General features: G+C 32.5%; 1 protein-coding gene across 1 annotated transcript in view; it reads left to right on the top strand.

Moving 5' to 3' along the window:
* The window catches only part of LOC148282830 (A disintegrin and metalloproteinase with thrombospondin motifs adt-1-like), a 103,475-nt gene continuing 86,661 nt past the window's right edge, over window positions 1-16,814 (top strand). The window contains exon 1 of the mRNA XM_088224516.1: window positions 1-382. Coding sequence (XP_088080642.1) covers window positions 299-382 — 84 coding nt within the window. The 5' untranslated portion in view covers window positions 1-298. The remainder of the gene's footprint in view (window positions 383-16,814) is intronic.

Here is a 16,814-nt window from a genome sequence, read left to right as displayed (position 1 = left end):
ACTACAGTGCCAGCATTCGGCGAATGCGAACGCGATCGAAAGTGCATGCTATCCTTCCTACCCCGCTAATCGCGAATACCGAAATGCAACTAGTTTCGCTTAACCGCCTTTCAATATTATTTAAAGCACTTTCATTCACACGGTTCGTTGGCTTATTTTAATGTGTTGAAAATTTGTGATTTTAAAAATTAAGTGCGGGTGTTATTGTGTAAAGAGATGCTTTTATAGACGTTCAGTACCTATTAAGAAAAGCCGGGAAAGTCAATGGATGTGGCAACCCTAAGCTGACGGGGTAGCGATGCGCGCGCATACATGGTACACATGCGCCGCTGTTTTGCATGTTTTGGCGGGATGTTTTTCTGCAGATCTTTCAATAGCAAAAGTGAGTTTTTGAATATTTATTATTTAGTGCACTGTTTTTTTTTCCGAAATACATGTATTTTTCTGGTGAAAATGTTACCTGCATTTTAATCGTGCTTATTTAAATGACCAGTTTGCACTTACGTCGTCAAAACTGTTTCGCCGGTGTATTATTAAAGCTACTTTTAAGATTATTGCAAATGCTCGATGCAATTTTTTTTTCATGAATCGACTAAAGTAATTTTTTTCGTCTAAGCAGGTAAAAATATTTTAATGTATTAAGTTTATTTATAATATATACAGGTGACTGGAACTGAACCCGCCATAACAAATTCGCATATAGAGAAAGTCATTTGCTTTTTATTGGACCTTACTTTCCTTAGCTAAAACTTTATAGTTTGAAAGATATGTCAATTTTTATACTTTATTGAGATTTTTCCAAAATTCGACCTTCAAGCATTCAGAACTTTAAAAAAAAAATATTTTAGTATTTTTTTATTATTTGTTGGTAGTCATACACATTTGTGATTAAAATACGTCGGAACTTTCCTCAAACTAGGATTACAAAATAAGATATTACGCTTTTAAAAAAAGGTAACGAACTAGAGAAATAACTTAGAGTAGAATAAATTATTGAAACACCGTAGTTTTTTTCATTATTTCAGGTTTAATTTTATCGTAAAATTTTTATTTTTAAGTTTTTTTTTTAAAGCGGAATATCTAATTTTTTAACCCTAGTTTGAGGAAAGTTTCGACCTATTTTAATCACAAATGTTTATGAATACCAACAAATAAAATAAAAAAGTGCTAAAATAATGAAAAAACTTAAAGTTCTGAATGCTTGAAGGTCAAATTTTGAAAAAATCTCAATAAAGTATAAAAATTGACATATCTCTCAAAATATAAAACTTTAACTGGGCAAAGTAAGATCCAATAATTAGCAAATGACCTCCTCTATGTGCGAATTTGCTATGGCAGGTTCAATTCCAGTCATCTGTATATAAAAATGGAGCAATAAATGTACGCGAGAAAAAAAGTATTTTTATTTATCATGATCTCGCCGGGATCAAACAAAGAATCGTGCACAAGGCCCTTATCACCATCATCCCAGTGGTGCATAAAGCACTAAATTAGTAGATACAGCAATGCAGTTTGGCTCAATAATCTTTTAGATGAAGTTAAGGTGATGAATTTTACGCTTCAGGTGCCAGTTCAGGAAAAATGAAACAACGCAATAAAAAACGCACCGTAAGCAAATATTTTACGTTGACCTCATCAGGAATTGAACTTGGGATCTCAGGCTTGGTAGGAGAACGAGTTATTACTGGATCAAAACGTTTTGATAATATCATAGAACTTAAATCCAAACTAAAAATACTCGTATATATAAAATCGTCTTCATCTAAACTTCCATGCTGAATTAATTTAAGTTTTATTTTATTTATTTTTTCTTGGTAGATATCGTCGCAATTCTGGTAAAAGTCACTAACCTTAAAAACGACAGTTTTGAGTTGAATATGATTCGAAGCGTAAAATTATGCTCTTTAAAGAGGCAAACGTCACCAAGGTACTCGTTCGTAACTTGGTTAGAAAAAGTTGCGTCAATCCGAATTATTTATTTTTCACTATGTGCTTTCAATATAATCTCAAGAAGCATAGATCATCAAAAGCAGATATAATTTATTCACAGTTTAAGCAGATTCTAAAGTATTACAGGTTTCTTCTTAAAAACAACGGGTATTTGAATGAAAAAAGCAAACGTTTTAAAAGGTATTTCTTTAAATAAAACCTAATTTTAACCCCATTCCTTTCCATTGTCTAGATTATAAACAATCAAAAGTCACAATACAAAATTTAGCCACCTTGCCTCATTAAAAATCTTTCAGATATTTTTTAATGTACCAGACGTAAAAAGTTACTTATGGAATTGACATATTACAACAGAGGTGAAGAACATTTAAGAGAAGGTAATATAGAAGTCTAGGCATCTAGGCAGATGCCTAGACTTCTATATTACCTTATCTTAAATGTTCTTCATCTCTGTTGTAATATGTTAATATAAACAGCTCCAGGGAGTTTAATCCAGTTCTTGTCTACAAAAAATTGGACAAACTCAAAATATTGTTTATGGAATTGATTTAAAAAACGAGAAGGAATTGTGTTGTGTACTTAAAACCACCGAAACTCAAAAATAAGACTTTTTCTTGGTCTCTAAAGTTTAAAGTTGCCATATCTCAAAATGGTGATATTGGGTCAGTGAATTTTGTCTGAACAGCGACAATATGGAGTCCAAAATAATCGTTCACGGTTTTGATTGTATTTCACACATCGAACTACACTGTAATAAGTTAGTTTAGCGTAACAAAATATCACTTCAAACCTAGCGCAAGTTTTTGTTTTAATAATATGCAATCGCTTCACGGTCGGATTAGCGCTGAAATATATCCACTAATTAAAATCTTTGGAGCCACTGAAAACGAAAGTCCGCGTGTCGATATTTTGGGCAAATACTACCTGACCGTAGACGTAGGCGAGCTACTTTTCATTTTCTTTGTTTTCTGCAACGGTAAATAGAAAAGGTAAAACCACACAGATTCTATCAACCAGAGGCGGGCTTAACTGTACCTACCGAAGAAAAGATAAAGAAAAAAAACTTGATATTAATGTTACCTAAATTTGAACTAAGTACGTACTTTCTTATTGATAGCTTACCAAATAATATAACGTCACGTCACCTTAATTTGATGACAACGTAGATCACTAAATGATAACATTACAGGAGACAATAAAAACTTCATAAATTAGTAATTTTGTATGAAATAATAGTGGGTTTCTTTTTGGGAAATATTTTGTTTTAAGGTATACGGAGTTTTATTCAAACAAATGTAAACTACCTTACAGCTGACCACCAACTGACTTCTGCCTTATTCCAAGGAACATACATCTTCTTTGAAAAATGCTTTATTCGAAAAATGTGTTATATCTATTTTCTTTCGAAAATTTCTTTGTTCAAATGATAGAGATATATGCTATTTTTAAGGGTGAAAAATATTCAATCATAATGTCAAATGCAGAAAAAAATTATTTACGTTTTATTCAAGATTAAGGCAATGATAAGAGAAATCCTTTTCAGTGCTACTTACGAGTTTACAAATATAAGTCTGACACGTCAATTCATACATGATGTGTATAATATATTATTGTTTTATGGATACATTTATTTTTTAAAACAAAAGAAAAGAACAAGCATATTGATGTAAATCTATTTATTCCTATAATACATAGTTTAAACTCTTGATCAATAAGCCACTTTCTTATTTTGCTCCCCGTTACAAGGAATATTAAACTAACGATATTTTGGTAATAAAACAAAAATGATAGGTTACTAATTGCTAAGAGTTCTGCTACCGTACATATTAAAAAATCTTTGGAAATTCTAAACCATATGTATACGTAAAGCGTGTGTTAGGGTTATGTTTTAAGAAGAATTTTTTATTGATAACTATTAAATTGTTCTAAAACCATGCACAGCCAGTAGCCACAGTAATTTAGAAGGATTTTTTTCACCTTTTTTTGCCGTCACTTTTTAAATCTCTCCAGGTACAATTTTCTTAAGAATAGATTACCGTAGACGGTGCATCGTTTTAATATTGATTCTAGTTAAATGTCTCCACGACTTTATACCATACTCTTTTTGTGGATTCTTATGGTTACTTATGGAAATACAGGACGAGTATTATAGAACTACATATGTCTTTAACAATATTTTTTTTAATATATTTAATGTAAAATTTTAAATTTAGGTTTACATAAAAATGTATACCTTTCAACAGGTTGTACCTAGTTAGATAGACTACAAATAATCTATTTCTAAAAACATGGAGTAGATAAAAAACATGTTGTTTTGTGAGTAAACCTTTATTATGTCCGGCATTTCTTTCAATTACGTGTACATATTATCAAGGTGTGTTTTTATGTCTTCTGTTTACATACACGAATATTGTATTTTTATTTATTATAACAAAAATACGTGATAAGTTTGATTCCACTATTGATTATAATTTTCACCAATGACCGAATTTTTTCATGACCGACATCGTCAGACTGGTCGGATGTCGGTCACGACGAAACCCGGTTACTTAAAACATTTTAAATAAAAGTGGAATTAAACTAAATACGCATTTTTTCTACTCAAAATTCAGTTCCTCCAAAAAATATCAGTAAAAAAACTCAATCTATTTTTTTCAAATATAAATAATTCTTAAAAACATTTTTTTTTTTACAATTTTCGTAAGAGGTAAAACAGAGTATTAAAAAAATAAAGAATAATTACATAGCAATGAAATACATATTAACATTTACCAAAAAAATCCCACAGGTATAATATTTTTGTATAGTAATATGCCTACATAATAACTACTGTTTACTGATAGATAGAAATTTATCAGCTCTTTTTCCAAGGTAAATATTGATATTTTCTCTTTTGAGATAAAATAATATGTAGGTCTCTTCCTCTGTATTTGAAACGTATTCATTATCTTTAATTTTATATCTATTGACACATTGACAGGTGTAATGTATTGATTTACCTATCAATGAGGAAGTTCAGAGATTTTTTTATTGGTTAATAGACTATTAAACTTAGCCAAAACTTTATTTTTAATTTTCATGTATCGTATTTTCAGTGCCATGATTTTTTAAAGTCTTGTATTTCTGAAATTGCTCCGCGTGTGGCGTCTCAAGTTCTCTTCCGCGTCTTCTCTGTCAGTTCTGCCGATTGGTTCGTTAACGGTAATCAAACCGGAATAATCTTCCACAACTCTCTTATCATTGGTTGATGCATATGAACTAGTGAAGTCGTTCAAACTAGTTTGCCGTAAAATTTGATGCTCTAATTTTTACCGCACGTCAGAAAACATTTTTTTAATCCAATTTTCCGTAGGGCTGAAGATCGTCATTAAAGAGTCGAAACAAAATAATAGCCACTGCACGCCCCTGTTACAACAACAAGCAATAGATACATATCTATTCTGTCTACATTGAATTTATTTTACTTTTACGTTTATACCAACAGATAAGTTGGCTGTGCAATTAAATATATCGGTACGTATCACGCCATTTTCCTGTACAAATGCAACCACCAGATTAAGTGAGATAAACAAATGAAACTCATATTAATGCGTTTATTGGTGCATTTATGTTTTCCTTTCGAAAAAATCTCGGCTTTACAGCAGTAGGCAGTAGGTAATGCACGTAAGTGCATACTAATGCAAAATGTTTAAAATCGCCATCATTTATTTTATGACGAGAAATCTCTAAGCTTATATACTTATTTAATTTAAGCGAAACAACGAGAATTCAACAATGTATGTTTGTTGACTTTTTGTAGTTTTATAAAGTTCACATAAAATGATTGTGTTTAAATTTGTTGCAACAGAAAGGAAAAATATTTTTGAGAAGGGAATATGGGAGTCTAGGCATTTACAGGGCTTATGATCTGTCATTGGCAGGTTTTTTTTTTTATTAAAAAAAGAAATATATGCGTTCTTATGATTTACCCAAATATTTCATTTTGAAGGCCATTTTCAACGAGTTGTAAATAACTCACTATTAGAAAATGGAATCAAGTTGGGGTAGAGTGGGATTTAAAACACGTGAGTCCGAGACACTAGCCACGGGACCAGTTTAAGTGGCCACATTATACTCTGTGTAACATACAACTTTCTGCCTCAGTTTGAACATCCACATTTCCTCAATTCAAACCCTTCCATCTGTTGACTTTTGTGAAGTAAAAGAACTGAAACCTTTATCATGTGTGTGAGGTTCATCCGGCCGAACCAATTCACCTACTAGGCAACGCCTGAATACAATTTTTATTTTTTCTTATATTTCTTCTTTTACCAGGTAGTTAATTTGAATTTGTTGACAATGATTTGGGTATGTTCAAATACTTGCAGACTGGCTGAATTTTCTCCCTAGGGAATTGCTCATATTCAAAGTTGTTGCAGCAGAGTGCCAGTCGGCAAGCATTTGGACATACTCAAAACATTGTTGAATTAACTACCTGGTAAAAGAAGAAATATAAAAAAATTGGAAAATTGTTTTCAGGCGTTGCCCACATGATAAAGGTTTCAGCTTTTTTACTTCACAAAAGTCAACAGATGGAAGAGTTGAGAAAATGTGGATGTTCAAACATAGGCAGAATGGTGAATGTTACAATGACCGGTCATAAACCTTATCTTTGTTGCAACAAATGTAAATACGAACAACTCCCTAGGGAAATAATCCCGCCAGTCTGTAAGCATTTGGACATACTCAAAACATTGTTGAAAATGTTTGACTTACTAAGGAAGTTCTGTAAAAAAATTGAAAATTTTCTTACAAGGCGAAGTTTCTTTAGTTAAGAGTTCTTTAGAATCAACCAATTAATTACAGCGTTGTTATGTGTTGTGATAGGTTTCCGGTTCCCATTTCTTTAACGTTTAGTGTGTTTTCAGGCTATGGGACTCTACTTTTAAATGTCAGAAAAAATCACCGACGAGAACGTGTGAGGTCACGGGCAGAGTAATTTCAAAATTACAAAAATTTAAATAAGCATAGTGATCATAATACGACATATTAACATATTTAAAAATTGTTTTGGTAAAGTTTGATAGTCTATTAACAAATATTTGTTTTGAAAGGCAACAGAATTTCCTTATTATAATGTTATAAAAACACTAGGGATCTTTAGTCATTAAAAATACAAGGTGTTCTATTTATTAATTGAGTATTTGTTACGAAACTAAATTCATCAAGGCTGCGTTATTGCACCGTTCCTTTTTATAATCCTCATGGACTTCATCTTAAGGAAGTCAATTCCACTAGATCGAGGAATATCCATCTCCTCCTCCCGAAAACTCTGCGACCTAGAATACGCCGATGATGCAGTTATAATTGACGATTCAGTCAGGGGTCTTCAGGCCACTGTAGATAGCCCAAATAGGTACTCCGCATGCATGGGTTCAAAAATCAATATTCCAAAAACCCATGTACTGTGTAACACTTCATGCCTTGATGCCCAAAATTCCCTGGCTGTCAAACCAAGTCATCGAAAGTGTCGGGAGTTTCAAATACCTGGTAGTATGTGTAACGGAAAATGGCTGCTTTAAAAAAAAAACGCGAGGGGGGCTAAGAATAGCAGGCGCCACATTCAACCGCATAAAGGCTGTCTGGAGATCGGATATTAACTAAGTAAAAATCATGTTCAATGAAGCTTTTTAAGTTTTGTAATTTTTTGATTTGCGCGTTACGTCACTAGTTCTCTTCGGTGAGTTGTCATGATTTGTGAGTTGGCTTCTCGGAAACTGAAAATCTATCACATCACTCTATCATAGGTTGATGTAGAAGAACTTGCGACGTCATTTAATGTCGTTCATGTTTATTTATTTCAATCTATTTTTTCATGCATTTTAGAGAAACCTTGCAGTACAATACATTATCATTCCTTTTCTGAACCTAATGGTGCATAGGGCACTGCATTGATGAACAAATCGCAGCCCATATTCATCATTTTTGTTACATGAAGGTAAGACGATCAGTCTTACACTTCAGGTTCCAGTCCAGGGACCATGAAATATTCTAGTGTTAAAGCACCCTTTTAAATAAATATATCATAGCAACCATGTCGGAAATCGAACTCGAGACATCTTGCATAGTAGGCAGCGCTGACCATTACACCAAGAGGCGGACATTCAATTCCCTAATTTTTACCGCGTGTAAGAAAACATTTTTTGTGTCCAATTTCCCGTGGCGTTGTACTTCTATATTACAGAATTACGCTGGATAGATAGAATTTCATTTTCCACTTTCTTTTTTTTATTTATTTATTTATTCATACAAAGATAGGTTTATATTACAAAAAAGTAATGACGTATTTTTAACTCTACAAGGCCAAGAGCCCTGTGTTTAGTTAGGATTCAACACGGTGGAAAGTGGAATCATGCATATTATTAAAAAATACTAAAAATTAAAATTATTACAGAAACACACATTTTAATTAACATCTGGACTTTAATTAGCAGCAGTCATTATGTAAAGGACAATTGTCGTACAAAAAAATTGTACACGTGTACTTATATAATATTGTTAATTAAAATTGATTCCAAAGAGATTGTTTGCAAAAAAAAAGGATAAGAAAGGGTAAAGGATCACGAAATATGTTTATCTTGCTATTTCAGTAGTACGTGTTATATTCCCGACACATGCGAGCCAGTATGTATGTATAGTATGTTGCATTGCTTAAAAATAAAGTCAGTTTTAATATATCACGATGTCTGGGTGTTCTCGATTCCGGATTTATTTGTATTTTATGAGGATATTCGTTTTTCTTTTTTTAAAATTAAATTGAAAACATTCTATACACAATTTTATATAAAATTCCCAATGAGTTTTTGTCAAAAACTCATTTAGGGACATGCAGATAACTATATTTATTTACAGACGTTTTTATATTTTAAACTATAACATTATTTACAAAAGCAGAATAAAAATTATGATGCACTACAAAGTAGAAGAGTATGAAAAACTTTTAAATATAACAAAATAAACATAATCCAAGGTATGGAAATAAATTAAAAATAATATATTATATACATTATACAATCTGGGAAAGAAAAATTAAAAAATATAAAAAGTTTAAAAATTACATGCATGTATATATACAAGCTGAACTAGTACGAGAGTGCAAATGTTAAAAAATTACAAGAATAAAAAAGTTTTTTTTTTAATTAACAAAATATGTGTACCTAATACAGGTTAAAAAAATATCAAAAAGTATCTGTTTTCTAATTTATTGTATGATCTGTATTCTTTTTATGTATGAGAATTTTTCTAGAAATGGGTAATTTGTATCAATTTTACATTCGTGAGATTTGATAAAACAATGTTTTCGTTGGGTAAATAAATAAATAAAAGCCCCAAAAAATGCAATGTTAGCGTATACATCGAAAATGACATTGGGAAATACTGTTTTTAAATTTAGTATATATTAAGTATTCTCAGTTTTAAAAAATAAATATTTTTACTGGGAAATCTCCGTGGCGTTTTCCTCTCGTAATCCTCTCTTTTGTCCACTTCTTTCTATTTTGCATAGACTTACCAGGGTTCTAGTACCTAACTGCAAAATAATGAGTCCATTATGTATTATGTACCATGCACAGGTAAGTGTCGGGGAAAGATCTCACCCAACCGTGGCGAGATTAACTGCCCGCCTTGATACACTTTAGAGTCTAATTTGTTATGCAAAATAAATTGAAAAGTACGCGGAACTCTCTCTCTTGATCTGCGTTTTCTAACTATATTCATATTTATAGAAACCACGTAGAGAGTGAGTTTGAATTTATGGCGCTTAAAGATATTTATCCATTTGCGTAAGAAGATAAACATCTCCGAAATTCAACAATGTTTGAGTATGTCCAAATGCTTGCAGACTGGCTGGATTTCCTCCCCAGTTGCCTAGTATGTGCCTAGTTGCCTAGTAGGTGATTTGGTTCAACCGGATGAATCTCACCCACGTGATAAAGGTTTCAGCTCTTTTACTTTACAAAAGTCAACAGATAGAAGAGTTGAGGAAATGTGGATGTTCAAACATGGGCAGAATGGTGAATGTTACACAGTGTGTAAAGTGGCCACTTAAACCAGCCAATGACAGGTCATAAGCCCTGTAAATGCCTAGATTTCCATATTCTCTTCTCATAAATGTTTTCCCTCTCTGTTGAAATAAATTTATATATGAATTACTCCCTAGGGAGGAAATCCAGCCAGTCTGCAAGCATTTGGACATACTCAAACATTCTTGAATTAACTACCTGGTAAAAGAAGAAGTATAAAAATTGGAAAATTGTTTTCAGGCGTTGCCTAGTAGGTGATTTGGTCCAGCCGGATGAATCTCACCCACGTGATAAAGGTTTCTGCTCTTTTTTTTTTTTTGAAAATTTATTTATAAACCCTTACGGGTTATTTACTTCACAAAAGTCAACAGATGGAAGAGTTGAGGAAACGTGGATGTTCAAACATGGGCAGAATGGTGAATGTTACACAGTGTGTAAAGTGGCCACTTAAACCAGCCAATGACAGGTCATAAGCCCTGTAAATGCCTAAACTTACATATTATCTTCTCAAAAATGTTTTCGCTCTCTGTTGAAATAAATTTATTTCTCCGAAATTGATCAATATTTAAAAACTGAAAAAGAACCCACTGTGAGAAAGGGTTCGAAAGTCGGGCATTTAATGGGATTCTTCTCAGTTATTTGCTTTTGCCAAAGCAGTCGTGGTCACTGTGGTAGATGGAATCACATCGCCAGAATCCTCCTCCATCCGCCTGTGTCTCCAGGACTTCTTTAAAGAGATGCCGATCACCAAATAAGTATATCTTGTTGCACTCTTTTCTCGGGATCAAGGTGGTTATATCTGTCCCTATGCCATTAATTTCCAATTGTTTCTGTTTGTGACGTGACCAAAGACAAGCTGTTATACGATGGAAGAAAGAAGCTGTTATATCTCTTTTTCTTCGAGAATCAAAACGTTTGAGAGTGAGCCAACTTCTATGAAATCTGCTTCATTTTGCGGGAGCACCTAGTTTCAAATGAGTTTATATTATTTCCCTCTTTTTCTCTCAATATACTACTGTCTACTGTGAACCCAAGAGACATTGTATAGTAATATAAAAAACTCACCGTGTTCGCTGGGCTTCGAAAACAAATGATCATTTGATATAGAATTTATATTTGAAGCAGTAACTTAATGGTTATTCATTATAATAAAATAATCATAAAATAAAACAATAAATATTTTTTATTTTATCTGCCGATCGGTTTCAAAGCTACACAAGCGTCTTTATCAAGGTATAATTAACTAATGAATTCTATTCTACTGTATTTGCAGTGATTACTAAACATTACATCGACATACATGAAGCTAATAAATCAAGCCGTTTTGTCATGCTGTTCTTATAAAGATAGGAGGTGTGAAGTGAGATGGATACGATCCCATATATGAGGGTACTACTTTCAAACCCGGCAAAATCCATCTTCCTTTATTTTGAGCAAATCGCAAAAAACTGATACAATACTTTGCTTCAACCTTTTTTTTTTTTTTTTTTTTTTATTATAATCAGTTAATATTTTATCCGTGAGCAGCAGTGATGACATAAGCACGATTATGTCAAGAAACAGTAGTGAAATAATGAATTTAATTTTATTAATTACCAACTTTGCAATACTCAAGTAGAGGTTGCCTTGTTTGTAACAAAGTCGATAATTTAAAAGTCAAGTCTTACAAAGTAAGCCGAATTTTTAACTAACAATGTTAAAATTATTGTAAAAAATTGTATTTTGAATAAGTTTCAATTAATCGATATCTCACTTTTTTACATTTTGGATTTTGCCGGGTTTGCAAGTAGTACCCTCATATATATTATAAAATATTTATTTACATATTTATTTTAAATTATCATTTATTTACATACAGGCCTTCTATCTCCTTCCGGTTCTGCGTCGCCCTCATCCTCTGTCTCCCGGCAAACCTCTGAATACCATCTGACCATTTTATTGGTAGGCATCTTTGGGCCCTCGTGTTCCTCGGTCTCCACTTGCGAACACACTTTGTTCGTCTATCATCAGAGATTCGAGCGATATGGCTTACCCATTTCCATTTTAACAAACCAATCCTTTCTCCAACATCACATATCATGAACTTTGATTTGACTGCGGATGCAATCGTTAAAAAAACTGCAATAAAACTTTGTTAATACAGAAAAGTTTAATCTCAATAATTTATCTCTTGAAAAGCGACATTAGTATGTTAACCACTATTGCTTTTATATATGCAAATCTCACGACGAAAGTGCTGAGAAAAAAAGAAATTTATCTCTAGTGATTAATTAAATAACGCGTTATGCATCGTAAAAAATGTAATTATGCTTAGCTAAATAAATTATTCATCTCTTGAGATATTTATTAGAACTAGGAGACGGTCAATTAACTGCAAATACGTAATACAATGTCTGAGATATTAAACATTTTTATGATGACTATCAAAATGTTATTGATTTTATAGGTAAGGAAGTTTGGCGCTATCTATGTTTAGTACAATCTATTCAAATATTTAATACCGCCCTGCTTTATGTGTCCGTAACAATAAGTTTTCATACAAATAATTTCAGTGTGCCTACTAACACAAACGAAATTTGTATGTTAACTCATTCTATATCATAACTAAAGCATTCGTTCGTATGTATTTTTTTTTCTGGAAAAATACGTTTTTATAATTTCATCATCATCATACCATTGACACCAAATGCAGCTTACTTCGATCACCGTGATCAGTCTTACACTTCAGGTACCAGTCCAGGGACAGTGAAATATATTAGTGTTAGTTAAACCGTTAAATATTAAACGTTAACCCGGGACCTCAAACATGGTAGTCGAATACACAAAACCACTACACTACTAGGCCGACTTATTTCCACTCGATTTTCTTTTTAAAGATTTTCACCTCAGAGCAGCCATCGAGTCTAAAACACTCGTCCAGGGTTCTGGTTATATTTCACACACAGAACTGTATTTTTCATCCGCCTGTTCAAAAAATCTTTAAGATCAATATTTCACCAGAACCTCAAGAATGGTAGTAAAACGCGTCAACCGCTACACAACGAAGCGTCCAAACTTGTCCACTTGATTTCCTTGTTACGGATCTTTATCTGAGGGCAGCCATGATAGAAATTTAAATACACTAAAATACCTTAAAATAGAGCTCTGAGAAAAGTGCTAAAAAAGAGAGATATAATAAAATATAAAAAATGCAAGATCATAATTGGATACCAATAAAAAAGAGGCTAAAATACTTGTTTTTAAATTATTTTTTTATCAGTCGAATGCATTTCCATAAACATGTACCTAGAAATAAGCATAAAATAACGGTGCTATTAAAAAAAATAGAATCCCAAAATGGCATTATGGGTAAAGGTTTAAAAATGTATAACGAGATGCCTGAATGTATGAAGAATGAAAAGAGTTTGAATGAATTTGAAAAGAAATATTTTGTGTACTGTAAGATGATATAAATACATAATATGTTATAAAAGTAAATATAAATGTTACTTTTTATATAATATCAGCTAAATTAAGAAATAAATCAAAATATTTGAAAATCCAGTCCAAAGCACTTGTCCAAAGTATCGGTTCTATTTCACAAACAGAACCATATTCTTCATTGTTTTGGACACAGAGAACAAAATATTTATTGTACTCTTATTAATAAAATGTTTATTTAATATTGATTTCTCAGATGCGTTTTTTATAACCGTTAAAAAACAGTAAAATGTATCAAGAGGAACTTGAGTGAATCGAAGCATTAACAAAGCGTACAATAACAATATTAATTAATACTTAATTGCGAGTTTTTTTATAGGTCGCGTTCTACGGCAAACCCGCCTTTTTATCAGTTTTGTAAGAGGAAGTTTTCTGGGGGAAAATTTAATGAAATTGTTTACTGGTACGTAAGAACTAAACATTTAAATTAGAAATCTTGAAAATGATTTACAGTTAATATACTTAATAATAATTTCAATATTTCCAGCCTTTACATTGTACGCACAAAAAGAATACACGCGTACATGTTTAAGGCTGTATTCTGATCAAAAGTAAGGAAATCGTACGATTTTGTTATTTAAAAATGCCGTTCTTTCAGAATCGCGCCTATAAAAATATTACATAATTACATATTAGGTAAAATTAATTATTTGCCAAGGAATAAGATTAATAAATATACTCAAATATTTTATATAACTCAAATATTACTTTTAACGCTTCTTGAAATTTAGGCTTAACTTAGTTAGATAGGGTAGACTGGGTACGGTTGTGACAATTTTTATTTGATCGCCTATAATTTTGTTTGTATGCCAATTAGCTGAAAGGAAGGAATTTTATATAGTAAAGTGTACATTTGTCTACGTATACATACAACACTTTTGTCCCTAAATACAATGGTTAACTCATAGGAGCAAATTAGAACAAAAAAGAAAAAATGTCACAACCGACCACACCCCAGGGGCGGTTGTGACAGTGCTCAACGCACTCCTTCGCAAAAAAACAACCACCATGACAATAAAAAATACTTTACGTACAAAGTAATTACTGCTATTTAAGTATTAATGTTAAACTTAAAACATGGAAAAACACTTGATGAATCTCACCCGCATAAAGGGTTTCAGCTCTTTAACTTCACAAACATCAACAGATGAAAGAATTTAAGGAATATAGGTGTTCAAATATGGGCAGAATGGTAAATGTTACACAGTGTGTAAAGTGGCCACTAAACCAGCCATTGACAGGTCATAAGCCCTGTAGATGCCTAGACTTTTATATTACCTTATCTTAATTGTTCTTCATCTCTGTTGTATATGTTTATACAATGTACACAGTACACAAATCACCTTTACTGTATTTGCATGTGATTTCTTGATGGAAGGACGAAAATATAAAAGAACAATAAATTGATTGATAGATAGTTCTTGAAGAAATACTGAATAAAGTTCTCAGAAATTGCGTGGGATAGATTATCGTGTTCACTGTCTGTACATATAGTATATTGTATTCTACCCGTGCACAAGTAAATTGTGGAAGGCCAGATTTTATTAGGCAATTGTTAAAAATTATCAAGTCTGTTTTTAGCCCAATAGTCAATAGTACTAGATATGACAATTAATGCTATTTCTTTTTGATTCCGTAGCACGTTAATCGAAATAGCATAGCATGTTATATGCTATTGCTAAAAACAAAATCAATCTGATAGTTCAAAGTATCTTTCAAAATTTAAACCTACGGCCCCGTGCAAGACGATGCGCGCCACTATGAAGGTAAAAGGCGGCGTTATAGTTCTGCGGAGGAATGGTAAGCTACCAAAACTTCATGCCTTGGGTAAAAAAATATGTGTGTGTTAAGAAAACCAGACAAGAATGTGCTTTTAATAAATGCATGAGCGACGATGCGTCGCGTCGGTGGACTCGACGAGGAATCTATTATTTGTGTAGTAGTCTGATGATCAGTGGGTTTGTCTACGATGCAAGAGGTCTTGGGTTTGATTCCAGACACAGTCGACATGATATATTTATGTTTGTCCCCGGACTGGCACCTGAAGTGTAAGACGGATCATCTAACCTTCATGCATAATTTTTTTATTGATATACGCTGCCATTGATATACTAATGCTTTCAAAACAAAGATGTTTAGGCTACAAAATTACAGAGAGCTCCTTCGAGCAGCTTTTCTCGTTCGGCAACGAGCAATTTTTCCGTGTGGGCAACGCCAAGAACACTTGTGTCCTTAGATGCGGTGTGCGGTTTGTGGTGGGAAAGCTGTAGTAATGCAGTACTCTATGTACTATTAGGTATAAACAATGGAATAATGAAAACATGCTTTATTCTTCGAAATAAAAATGTTCATTTTATTATCTTGCCTGATCTTTGCATTTTGGTCTCAATTGTATTTTGTGGTCATCCATGAGTTTTGCATCTATTCATGCTATTTGCGTCATACATGCTATTATAAATACTACCGTCTGTCTATTTTTACTAGAATTCCCAAAAAAAAACAAACCAGACCCTTAATATCTGATAGAAAATGGCCTATTTTTGTATCCACCACTTCGACCTAAAATTAGGGTAGATCGACATTTATTACATATTATGTTATTTTGCATTTTTTTGTTTTTAATTTGAATATTTATCCAAATATTTCAATTCTAGGGGCCTTTTTCAACGAGTAAATAGCTCACTAATAGAAAATGGAAATCCAATTGTGGTAGACTAGGGGTCGAACCTCGGACACCAGCCACGGGACCACAACCCTGTTTCACAAAAAGACAATTATAATATAATAAATTCAAATCCACCCTTTGCATGAATTGTGAATTTTTGCCGTGGTATGAAATGGGTCAATCATATAATATCACGCAGTGGGCTCGTAGTTTGAACGTGTACTGCAGTCCAGTCTAAGTGAATGTAGTTTATAACTATAAGAGGTGCTATATTATAATGTCATTAGTTGGACGAACTGAGTTGCGGTCCAGTGGTTAGTGTCGCGGAATCACGGATCAAAGATCCGAGGTTCGGATCCCGGTCTACAATAACTTGATTTCCATTTTCGAATAGTGAAGTATCAAAATTACTCGCAAACGAGTGGAGGCGTATTAAAAAAGAAAAAAAGGGATTTATTTACGACTCGTTAAAAAAAAGTCCCAAAAATTGAAATCTTTGAAAAAATACAATATTTTTTTTTAGCTTTATTATCTATCTAATAAACAATAATCTTAGGTCAATACCGGCATTCATGTTCTTTGCTAATTCATTTCTTCTAACGTTGATAAGTTTAGTATTATTTAAATATTATTAAAACGTTGACGCAACAAGGAAATTA

Source organism: Micrasema longulum, unplaced genomic scaffold (genome assembly GCF_059751315.1).
Source record: "Micrasema longulum isolate JH-2025_06_02 unplaced genomic scaffold, ASM5975131v1 h1tg000287l, whole genome shotgun sequence".
In the NCBI taxonomy this organism is placed as follows: Eukaryota; Metazoa; Arthropoda; class Insecta; order Trichoptera; family Brachycentridae; genus Micrasema; species Micrasema longulum.
This window is presented reverse-complemented; position numbering and strand designations above follow the sequence as displayed.